The sequence below is a fragment of the Lutjanus erythropterus genome, chromosome 2, assembly GCF_056507025.1.
Source record: "Lutjanus erythropterus isolate fLutEry1 chromosome 2, fLutEry1.hap2, whole genome shotgun sequence".
NCBI classification, from domain to species: Eukaryota; Metazoa; Chordata; class Actinopteri; order Lutjaniformes; family Lutjanidae; genus Lutjanus; species Lutjanus erythropterus.
Window position 1 is genome coordinate 25,600,359 of NC_139318.1, and position 14,533 is coordinate 25,614,891.

The 14,533-nt window shown below is 37.4% G+C and overlaps 1 protein-coding gene and 1 non-coding gene across 2 annotated transcripts; one reads left to right on the forward strand and one right to left on the reverse strand.

The window, feature by feature from the left end:
- The first annotated feature begins 1,211 nt into the window (after nucleotides 1-1,211).
- Nucleotides 1,212-1,339, forward strand: LOC146331723 (U6atac minor spliceosomal RNA). The gene has a single exon (XR_014772653.1). It is a non-coding gene; the product is annotated as a U6atac minor spliceosomal RNA (small nuclear RNA).
- A 2,531-nt stretch (nucleotides 1,340-3,870) lies between these two features.
- On the reverse strand, nucleotides 3,871-11,058 carry ninj1 (ninjurin 1). The gene is made up of 3 exons (XM_084745011.1): nucleotides 10,802-11,058; nucleotides 6,004-6,241; nucleotides 3,871-4,429 (listed from the first exon to the last, which is right to left on the reverse strand). Exons 1-3 carry the CDS (start codon nucleotides 10,856-10,858, stop codon nucleotides 4,287-4,289), a joined length of 438 nt encoding a protein of 145 aa, XP_084601137.1. The 5' UTR covers nucleotides 10,859-11,058; the 3' UTR covers nucleotides 3,871-4,286.
- Nucleotides 11,059-14,533: the final 3,475 nt, after the last annotated feature.

Consider the following 14,533-nt stretch of genomic DNA (forward strand, 5'->3'; position numbering starts at 1 on the left):
ATGCATCCACCACTTGATAGCTGCCAATGAAACAATATGATCAATGTTATTCACTTTCGGTGGTTTTAAAGTTGTGGCTGATCAGTGTATGTTATTTTACTTATTTAAATGGGTTAAAGGGATTGAATACACTGGAGGGATGATCACAGTGAATTCACAACAAGCTGATTAAACAAGTTGTTCTCACTACAATCTTCAAATGAGGCATAAAGCACCCTTTACAAAATGATTAAAAAGGAAAACACTGACTGCTTTAGTGTAAAATAAGGCATTTTAAAATACTAAATATTAATATTTGCCTAAACTTTTGTTAACATTTATTGTATCATGTTCAAGCCATAATTATCTTCAAACACAATATAGGCAGGCCTATACAATTCAAAGAAAATTAAAACAAAACAAAAACAGAACAGGACAAAAACTTTATACATGGGTCAGTACATTCCTAATTATACAGACTCAGCCCATTTTTCATCACTACAAAAAGAATAGTCTCCAATTCATCATTTTATTTAGAAGCCATATCTTTGAAGGCACTAAGAAACAACCTGCATTTTATTTGCTCAGGCCACATGTGTTATTTTTAAAAGTTTTGTGTTAGTTCAGTCAGCAGTCTATGCATCGCTTTGCAGTGTGTATACATTTATTTGGATAATGAATAATTATGCATCCTTTTTCCACTTGAGTGGAACAAAATACACTTGAATGTGCTATCCAAACTGAGTCAGCCCATGAGGCCAACCTCTTGGTAGAACATTGCCGCCCTCTTGTGGTCAAAAGAGAACTACATCACCCATCGTAGCCTGGTTTGTGGTGATTTCATAACAGCACCCTGACAATCTGCACCGCACATCTATACAAAAGAAAATAGATTATTCGTTGAGCAGCCAGAAATAACGCGTATCGGTGTCCATATGATGAATTTACACAAATTAATCCTGACAGTTATTCACGTGATTGCTTCTACCAATGATATCCCGCTCTACCAGCGCGATGCATTGTGGGTAGAGTTAACAGCCAGAACAAACTGTACAAATCCCGAAAGGGGAAACGTAATTATGAGGAATAAACATCCCGTAACTGTTTTTTAAACTAAGTGTGTGTGAGCATATTTAAGAAATGAAATCATCATAAAACCGGAAATTGCACCGTGAGTGAAAATGAGTTGCGTAATTCCACCTATATAAGGTGGCGGATGATACGGAAAGGTTGTGTTGTATGAAAGGAGAGAAGGTTAGCACTCCCCTTGACAAGGATGGAATTGGCCCTTGTGGCCTTCAACACACATACGGTTAAGGCATTGCCACCTACTTCGTGGCATCTCTAACCATATTTTTTAACATCTGTTACTTTATGACTTTTTATCAACATGCCTTACTTAGGATGAACTTATCTTAAACCATGTTTCCTGTTCTCCGCCTCCGTCGCGTTTAGACGGGAACCCTATTTGTGAAATTCTCGCGAGATTTGTGCGTGTTTATTCTATATTGCTCTTGTTATACAAACGACCGGTGGCTTATAATACGACAACGCTGTGTTTATGACCTGTTTAGATTCAAAGACAAAACACGTGATTAGGGTTGGGGAAACGTCATGATTTGGGTTAAAATGAACACTCGCGAGTCTGGGGTTCCCATCAAGTTGCAATCCACACCACGTGTTTCACGACAGGAAGCGTGCTTGAAAATTTTTCCATGTCAGTTTCCGTTGGGTTGGGCAGGATGGAAAATTTAACTTTTCCTGTGGCGTGTAGCTGGCAGCGGTCTGCTGTCTGTCTCAGAAGTAGTAGACTGTTTAAATGTTTATTAATTCCACACCCGGCCATTGTATCCCATAGTGTGGATATTTTTGTTTGTTCTTATCGTGCCTTTTTCTTAAATATAAAGTATGACAGTAAATTAATTTACCGTAAAATGACATTTTATAGTACTTCTCAGGCTTTTTGTAAACAACAGATGTTTTTCACTCCAGCCATACTGATTTGAAATAGAAGAGTAAACACAGGCGCTATCAATGATACTAGTTATGGTCCCATTCCATTTAGTGCAGCAGAGCATTTCCAGTGAGCCAGCATGTAAAATTGCTGCCCTCTGACTGTGTTTGACATGAATAGAACTTAAATTATTATCATAAGGTAAGGTAGCACCTGTGTTTAGTCTTTCATGTCACAATCGCTGTTGTGAAAAAGGTGTATTTCATTCAAATGTACAACAGAGAACATAACAGTAACTTTAATGATGGTGCTTTGTTAAACTGTATTTCTCAATGATATAGTGGTTAAACTTCAGGATATCAGAGGCCAATACCAGAAACACCTGGAAACATTTATGCAACTTACTCAACAATTTTATAACATTATTCTAAAAGGAATATTGATACCTAATATCTGATGGTTGTCAATTAATGGCTACTCATTGAAGGCAGTGCCTGACAGTTTGTCACAGTCTGTGTGTACTATGTTGTGTAAAAATGCCTTAAATTTTGAAGTGCCAGGATTTGTTTGTCTTTGTACAATAAAAAAAGACACGCATGATGAGAATAAACAGGACAACAAACACATCTTCTTGGTTTTGTATTTTATTTATAAATTTCATTTAAAATTGTAGTCACAGTGTGTAATCCCAGATTATATAGTAAAAGCTGTGAAAAGTTTTGTTCTTAAAAAAAGTCATTTAAAAAAAAGCCTAAAAATAACGACATACACTATATAGTTGAATCCACAAATACTTGTAGATATTAACTAAGACACACATGTAAATCAGTTTAAACATCACACAGTAGAGTTTGCATAGCACTTGAAGAAACAAGGCATGTAAGACCCACTTCATTTATTGGTTGAGGTTTATAATACTGTAAACATAATGATAAAGCTGTTATATCATGAAATGCCTCAGCTGGAGGCCAAGATTGCTCCTGATGCATTTACGATTAATGATTTCATTTGGATTTTGCTGTGGTAATTAGGTTTCTTTCTTTTTTCTAAAGATATAGGCATGAGGCTTAGATTGAAAAGTACTGACACAACTTTCAAACTTCAAAGTAACAGTAAAGTGACCTATTTTTTTTTTTTTTTTTCAGGAAATAATCACAATGGTTGTGACTAGGGCTGGGTATCATACCGGTACTAATAGCAGTACCCTTAAAGTGATACTGATACCAGTAGTTCTTCATATGATACCATTTTTCTTTTCCTTCATTCGATAACCATTATGTAAATGGAAGCATTCCTGAAATCAGATTTCAGCAGGTCCTTGAAAAGTCTAAAATCCAATAATCTGAACTTTACGTTCTAATTAACGTGGCATCTCCTCTCATCAGAAAAACATCTACTTACAGAAGTAATACGTAAAAAATGTTTCTGTTAACTTTCACCTAATATGGGTAAGTGCTCAAGAACTGCACATTTAGTGGTTGTTTGAATCCTGCTCAACATAACAAATTTGTAGTCCACTTGTTCAAGAAAACGCTCAAAATAGAATCTGTTTGCCAACATTAAAAGCAAAGCTGCTTTGGACTGGAAATTCTTTGACTTAAAAAGTGTTACATTGAATTTGAGATGTGCAGAATCTCTGTGAAATAATCCTTCTGCATTTTATGCATTATTTTTTATCAGATGCCACAGCCTTGTAGTATAACCATACATACAAATGTTTTAGTGGCATCTTGGAACACTGAACTGTGAGGGCATTAGCTGCTGCAGTAGTTGGCCAATTACGTGATATTATATTGGTCCTTCTGGTGATTAGCAGTGAGCAAAATCATCCAAATATTTTTTTTTTGTGTAGATCTTGGTACAGACAGAACCAAATGCAGGTATGGTCTGACTGGAGAAGTTTGTATTGGGGTATTTGAAACAATACTTTAAAGGTATCATGTACCCAGCCCTAACTGTCATACAGTATTTTACTCCTGATATGTCTGTTTGATAAGTAAAGGCAATGGTTTATTTGCTTCAGTAACCTGAGCATTATAAGAGGTAATAAACTGGTGGATTGCTGATTGAAATAAAAACGGACCACACATCTGTCCATAGCAAGAGTAGAGAGGAAGGGAACCCCTCTAACAGTCACAACCCCACACACACACAGAAACACACTCATACTATGTCACCTGATCCACATGGTATCGAGTGACAAGCTTTGGGGGTTGAATTGCAGAATGGCAAATACACCTACATGCCATTTAGTTTGGTGAATAAATAAATATCCTGTCCATGTGCACCAATCATGCGGAGGTCCATCTTTACTAAAATGATCAGCAAGCGTGGAGTGTCATGTACAGTGTGATCAAGAACTTGGCATGGGCCGCTGGACTCCAAAAGCTGTGATGAAGACGTTGACCACCACTATGATGAAGACAAAGGCTGTGGCGACATTCTCCAGGATGTTCAGCTTGTAGTGCATGTTTGGATCATTCAGGTTCCATTTGACTGCCAGAGAAGAGATAAAACGGAGACGTTGCTGAGTCAGTAGGAGTGACCTGTTTTCCCCACAAGGGGGCAGCACAGAGTTCCCTGTCAGATTAGCAGTGAAGTAATCATTACTGAGCACTATGATATAAATTAACAGCATCTGACAGCTCTACCCGCAGGTGAATAATTAGCTTCTGCCTCCATAAGGACATTACATGCCTCACTGGTCTGAGAATATTTTTTCAGACAAAAGGGAAGACCGTCTTAGTACTGGTAAATCTCCTGTGACTCTTTAAAAGTGGAAACAGCTGAGAGCATGTTTCTTCCTGTTGTGGCTCTCTATCACAATACTTTTCTCTGTTAAGATGAGATGAGGGGGAGGAAGGAGTACGACAACGTATGGGACGTTTTGTGCTGCGAGGCTCAGTCATTCCAATTCACAGATCCAATACATTAGTCACGAGGAATTTATACGATGAGAAATAACTGTGTGCTCCCAGATGTATGTGCCCAAATAAGCGTGAATAAGATTTTGAGCCTGTGATTGTACACCTATAAAAAAACCTCTATATGAGTTTGTAAATCTGAAGAAAAGATTTGTAGTTCTAGAAAACAAAATAATGTCTGAATAAAATCTGAGCATTAATTAGCAGTGTGGTTGCACAAAGAAAAAAAAAAGATTTTCTGAAGTTACCAAGTAGGTCAGAGAGTACAAACTGAAAACAGGTATTAGGTAAGTTCCCACAACATGCGTGACAATGAAGTTACATATGCAAACACTGTTAGAAATGCACAGCAGGACTTGAAGTCCTGATGTGCATGTGGCTATGTGCATATGTTACTTCAGCATCGCACACAATCTTTGTATAACTTCACCGTTGATGTTGTTACTAGGAATGTGACAATATATTAAATATTGAAAATACCGTGACAAAAATGTCTTGAGATTGTACCAGACTGGGACTTGAAAAGTTGTGATGCTGTGTAATAGATAAATAACAACATAATGTAATACATTACAATTGAATACAGTACAAAGACAAGATACTTAATGTTTAAACTAGTTAAATTTATTGGTTTTTTTTGTAAATATATATGAATTTGGTGCCTGAAACATGTTCCAAAAAAGTTGGAATGTGTCATGTTTACCACTGTGATACATCACTTTTTCTTTTAACAACACTCAGTAGGTGTTTTAGAACTGAGGACACTAATTGTTGAAGTTTTGAAAGTGAAATTCTCACTTGATATACAACTTCGGGTGCTTAACAATCCGGAGTGTCTAAAGTCATATTTTGTGCTTCATAATGCACCACACATTTTCAATGGGTCTGGACTGCAGGCAGACCTGAACTCTTTTACTATGAAGCCACGCTACGCTGTTGTAATATGCGCAGAATGTGTCTTGGCATTGTCTTGCTTAAAGAAGCATCCATGTCTCTGAAAAAGACACTGTATGGATGGCAGCACATGTTATTCCAAATCCTGTTTGTAGCTTTCAGCCTTCGCATAAATCTTTTTCACTTGTGAATGCAAACAAGCCAGTAACAGGGTTTGCCAAATAGAAACTCGGAGACTAACTGCAAACATACCTATAAAGATGAGCAGAACTCCCACCACGATTTGCAGGATGAGGGAGATGCTAATGAGGGTAATGAGGGGCACATAGAAGGTGAAGTCTGGTCCTTGCTCCAGCACTGCCTTCAGCTGCGAGGCGTTAGCCATCAGTAGAGCCACATCCAGCATGCTCTCTGCTGCACTCTTCTTATTGGCGTAATGGTTCATGTTCAGAGGTCTGTCTGGCCTCCTGAAGCGGCCATGCAGTGGGACCTGGACACAAATACAAATTCTCATATCAGTGGTACACAAATAGTAAGTGATGCTTGAACAAGCTAGGCCAGGTTTATTTTTAATATTCCTTTATTAATGGTGATATTATGGTAGACACTATTAATATAGAAATACAGTCATCACATGTAAGTTAGTCATTTTGTGTTGTAATGTCTCAGGTATCTTCATACAAAGTCACTCAAGGTCGCTAGCTAGACACTTAAATTAAAAATCAGATGCATCCTATGCATTGGTTCTTGCTAAGCCTGGAGGCATCTACGTCCTGACAGACTGGACTTTGTTCTCGGGCACTTACTCACGTTGTTCTCTCCTGACTAGACCCTTGCTTGTATTGTATCAGCTGTCAGATGTACGTCACTTTGGACAAAAGCATCTGCTAAGTAAAACTGTAAATAAGTATTTCATTCAGTATTTCATTTTGTTTGGCAATACTAAATAAAAATGAATATTTACAGAGTGATAAGAGTGATATCATATGTTATAGAAGCTATTTGCACTGATATGAATACAGGTGTGCCTTGAGATGTTGGCTTTCCCTTCAGTGTCCCTTGGCCACAAACGCTTGAAAACCATTGCCCTCATTGATTAACACGGACGGTACACAGTACACAGAAAAGAACATATAAAACAGGTAACAGATAAAATGATTAATACGGTAAACGTGAGTCCTGAGAGATGATCTTTAAGAGGATAGTGACTTTTCTAAGTTCCTGATGTGGGGTTAAGGTTTGAAGCCCTAACAGTAAAAGCCTGATATTCCTGGTCTTCAGCTTTTACTGAGGAGTAGCTGAGAGGGTGTTATCTGATGACCTCAAACTACTTTAGCATGGACAAAATGAAAGCACTCTGCTTCTGCCAGGAAACACGTACCAGCACTGGATATGTGGGGGATTTTTGCATCTACTCAAATCTTACACTTGGCATTACTAATTTCAGATGTTTCATGATGTTCTGGTCAGCTGAGGCCAAAGTCAGACCCAGATTTGCACAATCATAGTAAGTCTGTTTGCTATGGAAGATATTAATGGAAGTGAAAGTGGCAGAATGCAAACAGGAACACCCATGACTTATTGAGGTCAGTGAATTGGTTTCAGTCCAGAGGTCAAAAATAATTTGTCATGCAACATCCTGGTCACACTGACTGCCTGAAAGAAAGGCTGACCGGGTCACACATCCGAAACACGAGAGGTCGTGGTAGCCTCCACCCAAACACGGTGGAAAAAGTGAGTGAAGACACGTACAGAGATGTGACAAAACTGTTTATGAAACTCTGAATGTAATGCTGATACCTCTATACGACCCACACAAGTATACAAGACCACCTGATAGACAACTGGCTCCTTCTAGTTGTTCTTAATGTTTGCCACCGGGTCGAATTTCTCCTTCAAAGTAGAAGACATTATTTGTGGCATGCAGAACAAAAAAGCCTATATTTATATTCTCCCAGGCAAAGTTACAGTAAGTAGTATGTGAGACAGTTACAAAGAAGCATGAGGAGATTTTTCTTAAGCTAAATTTATTTTTGAGCTTATATTTTGTGGTTGTGGCGATGGTGGTTGTGTCAACAGGGGCCTCTCAAGGAGCTATACGAAGGCAGACCTGCTTGAAGTCGCAGTTGCCTTCGTATAGCTCCTATAGCTGCCAAAAGCTGAATGACCACAAATCTTCACAGCAACAGGGTCCTCCAAAATCAACACGATATGAAAACTCCTTGTAGCCGTTTTAAATAAATAAAACAAAATGTTAAATGTATAGAGAAGAAAAAATTGCCAACATGCCATTAACACTCTAATCATGTTGAGGAATCAGTTTCCTTCCTGTTTGTGGAACCTCTAAGAAAGAAGTTTAAGTGAAATCAGTATGTGGTTAAAGGCTTCATTAAAAAAACACACCTTATTATAAACATTACATTATCTGGAAAAGCACTGCAACGACCCCTGTTTCTCCTCATATGAGATCAGTTCAGAGCTCAGGGTTTCATATGGGTGGAGTAGAGTGCAGCGGTCCAACAATACCACCCTTGTGCCCAGGTTGGCAACGTCGCACGCTGAGGTTGAGCTCAGCGTCTCTCTTTTTTCACCTCTGAAAAATGTGCCAGGCCACAGAGGAAAAAAACTGCTCCTGTGGTACACCAGCAGATGACACTAGCTGTCACTGTATCTCTCACTGTCACTTTTTGTACTGTTACAGCTTCTTTTTCAGTTTTAATTAGTGCCTTCTTTCCACCCACGGCTTCCTATGAACCCAAGGAATGGTGATCGCTCTTTGAACTTCCTTTTTTAAGATCTTTTTAAGTTTTTCCTCATGTGCTGTGGTTTCTGGGATGAGGTTTTGTCTTGTCTTCTTAGAGAAATGTTGCCTCTTGTGGGTCTGCAAAGGAAATAGAAATTACAGATAATGGGTAGACCTATAAAATATACTTTGATTGGTGTCACTAACTACAACTAGTCCAATTTTCCAATTACCATTATTCTGAACTGAAGGTTATGGAAGCTGAGAAACAAGTAGGTCTGCAACAAGCGTTTATCTTTATCATCGATTAATCTGTCACAATAATTTTTTTGGCTAACTGTCTACTAAAATAAATTTGGGAAATTCAATCACAAGTTCCCAGAATCCAAGATCATATCACACAACTGTTAGTTTTGTCCAACTAACAGTCAAAATGTCAAATTCCATTTAAGATGACATAAAAAAGAGATGTAGTCAATTAGTTGTAGACTGATTTTGTCAACTGACTAATTAAGTAACTGAGTAATACAAAGTACAGTGCACTGACCCTACAATAACCTGAGCCAATAAACACTGGCATAATTACTGACCAGGTCAAAGCACCTTTAACCAAATTCCTATATTATTATTTTTAAAATAATCATTAGAACAGAAAAACCTAAACACTAAGGTTGTCAAAAGTATTGATATTTTGATTCATTTTCAATGCCACATTTTTAAAACAATATGATCCATGTTAATTATACATTAGATAGTACTAAGAGTACTGATGCTATGAATAAATGATCAAAGTGCTCATTCAACACCTCAGTTCAGTTCAGTCTTTTTGTCCTGCTTGCAGCACAACTAGACAGCGTTGAGGGACTTTTTCTGTACCGGCGATGTGTGCAGGCCATTAATGAAAAAAATGATTTTATTTTGTGTGCCAAGGACACTTTGTTCTTCTTGTTGTGGTATTGAAAGAGGTATCGTGTATTGTTTTGTTTTTTTTAACGCTGGTAATATATCTAAGTTTAACATTCTTATACCGTGGTAACTCTATGAAACACAGCATAGCACACAGCAATAACACAAAAGTGTATTACACTCAGCTGATGCCACAACACAAGTGATTAGCTGTTGGCATGTTGCTGAGGAGGAAGAAAAGAAGAAAAAGGGGAAAGCAGATAAAGAAAACGAGAAAAAGAAAACATGTATATAGCATATGTATGTATGTATATACATATGAACAGAACAAAGTAACCTGCAAAAGTCATCTGAAATGCACCAAACCAAAACAGATCTCCTTTTACTTACTTACTTTTTTTTGTATTGTTAAAATGTTTATATTGTCTATGTGTGTATGCACTAATTGGTGAATCAAAAAAGGTGCAAAGTTTTCTACACTGTTTTACAGAAGTTACAGGCTGTTAATCCACAGTGATACGAGTTGTAACTTGAGACCACTTCCCATTGAAAGCTTTGATAAAATAAAAAACAGAATGTAGTGTTTTGTTACATAATTATTATTATTATTATTATTATTATTATTATTATTGTTGTTGTTAGTAGTAGTAGTAGTAGTAGTAGTAACAGTAGTAGCCTATTGAGTTTTTAGTGGGGATATGTTGTACTGTTCTTGCATATTTGAAAACTTTAAAATAAAATATTCCAAATCATGTACCTGCTCATATTAAATCATGTCCATAGATGTTATGCGTTGAGGTTAGCATAAACTATATAAAATACCAGATTTTGAACAGGTTTTACGAACACAATACAAAGCTGTATAGTTGAATATGATAGGATTTAAATGTATTTGCGGTCTTGAATGTGACCACATGACAACAAGCACAGTTTAACCTATTTTCGGTCAGATTATAAACCTGATTTCGGTCATCATGTGAGTGTTTGATGCACCTGGATTCCTTCACTGAGAAGTGATTATACACCACAGAGGCCACATGCTCATTATGTGTGTAAACCGAGCCTCTGAAGATAACAGCAGGCGGACACAAGAAACCTTTGTGAACAAGTGAAAAACGCTGTAATTAGGTCTGAAATGAGAGCTAATCCAAAGCTGCGGCCGCTAACCGCTCATATATTCTCTTAATGAAGTCATAATACTGGACACTTGTTCGTTTGTGTTGGCTAACATCAACCGGAGGGTGTCTGAAGGATGAGAGAGATGGATGAAAACCCGTCAGACACCGATTTTCTTTGTATCCTAACCGAGTATCTCATGTTAGTTAACTGTTTCTGGGAGGATTTACCCCTGACTGAGCCTGACCAGGATAAACTCTCGGCATCCGTGTTGCCTTTACGTACCTCCGCCTCGCCGTTTGGGTCAGCATCACCGTTCATTTCCAAGTTCTCCGTGGGCATCTTGTTAATAACCGCGTTATATCCCGAGTGGGTCGATTAAAAAGTAACGTGGGCTTGACAAAACCCCGTTGTCCAGCCGGCGGAGACAGGGACAGACTGATAATAAAAGACTGCTGTGACGACGAGAGGGGAGACTACCGCCCCTCCAAACAGGGGCGGCTGTCCTCCTGACAAAACTGGGGACTTTTAGGAGAAGTGAGAGCAGGACAGCCGACTCACCAGAGATATTAAGAATGAAGTTATTTCCACATTTGAGCTGAAATCCTGATGTCATGTATTTGAGTCATGCTGTGTTTTTATTTGGACTGTTATCGCAGACATTCAGCACTAAGCTACTCATTGACAGACTCCACAAACAGCATGAATCGTTACTGCCACCCTGCGTATTAATGCTGGTATTGCATGTTGGAGGGGAAAATGGCAAATACGTGAAGTGCAGGGGTGCCTGAAGCACACACCCATTGTATTGTTAAGATGCAAAATGGTCCTGAATTCCTGCACAAAACAGTTTACATTATAATTCTTTTAAATTATTTTCAATTTAATTTATTTATTTCACAATATAATTTTTATTTTATTTTATTTTATTTTTCTAGAAACATCTCACTGGCCAAATTGAAACCTCATGGGCGACCTTATCCCACAGGCCCCACTTTGGATATGCTATGGTCTTAAACATAATATCAACTGAAATGTAAAGTTATACTTTGCAGAATTTTACTAAAGAAAAATAATGTATGGAGTCATATAAGAATCATCCCTGTCAATATGACCCACTAGAAGTGTGCAAAGGTGTCTGTATCTGCACAGACCCTGCACTCTGCCTGTATTTTCTTATTTTCTCATTATTTTCTTATTTTCTCACCTCACAGCTTTGTTAAACACTCAATTCTGACTGGTCAATTACAGCATTATGTCAGTATAACAGACTGTTGCTATGACGAACAGGCCATTGCTATGGATGCAGCTCTGATCATAGACTGTGGAGGAGGAATTAAATTGCTTTAAAATTAGAAAATAAAAATCATAAAAATTTTGCATCAAATTATTGATTGATTTATTTTAAGTAACTATGTAATGAGCCGGTCATTATTGTGAAACTTAATACAAGGTGATGTAGAACCCCGACATGAAATGGGGGTCTCGCATTATCCTCTACGTAGTGACCAACGATTACATCAGTGTCTTTGTCTCTTTCCTCTACACTATCTTTGTGAGAGCTGTGCAAAGAGATCTACCACACACATACACACAAACAAGCAGAGCAAACTGAGAGGACACATCACAGGATGAAGATTCACTTTGGCTGTATTCACATTTTATTTGTCTGATTCACTGCTTTGTTCTCAGTAACGTGGCCCTCACTTCACTTATTCTCTACCTCTCTCATTCATTGAGCTGGGTATAAGGGCCCAGCTTCAAATGGTGTGTTTACAACCAATCCTGCATATTACTCTTAAAGGAATTAAATTTTGTTACAGAGCTCTTTAAAACCCCATTAGGGCCCATACCATTCGGGTTTGTGATTGTGCTTTGGATTGTTATCTTCCCCTTTATGATGAGTCAGAATACATCTTACTTGAAAATCAGGTGATCTTTATAGATTATTTTGCCAACAGAGTTCATTTTATTTCTGTATCATGCATGATACCTCAGAGAGAAATCTTGTATAAGTCGTAATTGTATTGCAAGAATCTTATTAAATCTTACTAAAAAGATCCTATGTGCTTTAAACAAAGCTGACAAAGGGAGAAACAGCAGCATGGTCACTGAAAAAGTCTTTTCCAGTGAAACATGTGTGGTCTGGTGTCACCAGAAAATAAGACCCAGTGAATACGGTGGCCAGACACCAATTGTCACATTGTAAACCAGCCCTCTAAGGCCGGACGACACCCATCAGCTGGTTCCTATTATGTCCGCTGTTTCCCTGGTGATCTGGGCAGCTTTGTCCCACTGGCTTGACCCCATAAAATTAAAAACTGCCTGTTTAGACAGATCCTTGTGGAGTAAAATAATACTTTTGAGGCCTTAAGTGAGAGTACTGACCTCCTGATTCTTGTCCTTTGAATCTTGCGTCGTTCACTTCAGATTTTGTGATTCTGTAGTATAAAACAAACTCATAAATTACAAAATGTGTCAAGCCTAAAATAATTCAGAGAATGACAATGGGGCCACCTAACCTCCACCTGTGATCACCTGTGTTATCTACAATTATAAAAAATTAGCAACTTTATTCATTCCATGTATTTAGTTTATTATCTAAAGTACATTTGTAAAGGTGATACAAAGTTGCACAAAACTTTTTAAAATCACTTAAATCTCAATTTTTTTACAATGACACCCTTAGGTGTAAATGTATAGATTTAATAATCAATTCTCTTAATTTTATTAATCATGCAGAGACAAAATGAAAAAAAGAATTAGAGAAAATATAATTTTTTGATAAGCTGCATGAAATGGCTTTATGACAAAGCTTCAGTGTTTGAACTCTTAAGGTGCTTATATGAAAGGTGCAATATATGACATTCAGCCTAACACTAACGACGTGTTCGTGCATGTGGGTCCCTCTCTGCCCTCCTCACGTCTGTTTTCAACATAGCGGCCTGGTAAGTAATTTTCTAATATTAACAGTACTCTATCAAATAGTACTCTAAAATATGTTTCTGAAAAAAATTAGGCAAGAAACGCTCAGTGCAGTAACAGAATCTTTATCCACATTTGGTCAAAACTGCTGTTTGACACTTTGATCTGAGTTTTGTGGGCAGTGTCCACTTTACTGAGTAAACGAAGTGCACATTTGTTTTGGTCTAAGATGCTGGTGCTTTACTGTGACCTCTAATGTCAGTGAATGTTGCATTCAGCACCTTCATGGGTTGCATCAAGATTATGTAATCAGATTACAAAAAATATGTAATTATAATTAGTGCAGTTTACAGTTGAAACAAAATATAATTAGATTATAGATACATTCTCAAGGATTACTTGATTACATTTTTTATCAAAATTTTAAAATGTGGCAATTTTAAAATTATGTATATTTTTTCATGATAACAATCCTCTATTCTGGATTTTCCACAGCATCCTTTATGTTATTCTCCACCTCTGATCCATAGAAAAGGATGGATTTTATGTTGAAGATACACACTTTTGTTGTGACTATTTCTTTGGAGGACCAGATGTTGTTGCAGGTCAAGACCTACGCAAAAGTTCATTTATTTGCACAGAAAATGTTGAGACGTTTAGAGAAAATAACATTTGTGGAACTCAAATTTGTGTGGCATTGTCCAACTTTTGGTGTAAGATGCAATATTTTTGTTTGATTTTGATGTAACCCAAAAATATTCAGATTAGATTACATTTCTACATCTACAACTCTACACTGTAAATACTAACATCAACTTTACTTACAAACACTGAATTCACCTAACTCAGTTTTTATCAGCTTGTTATTAACACTCATTTTAAATAAGTTACTCATACTTTGAGGTCAAAAAAGCTGCCAAACTCAGTGTGCCTGAGTTGTGTTCACTTAAACAAACCAAGTACTTTGATGTTATGCTTTTTCAGTGGTGAAATGTAACTGAGTACATTACTCTTGTACCTCAGTATCCCACAAATTAGAGGCACTTTACATGAGTGTTGTGTTTGTCACTTTCTATTTGTAGCCTACTACAC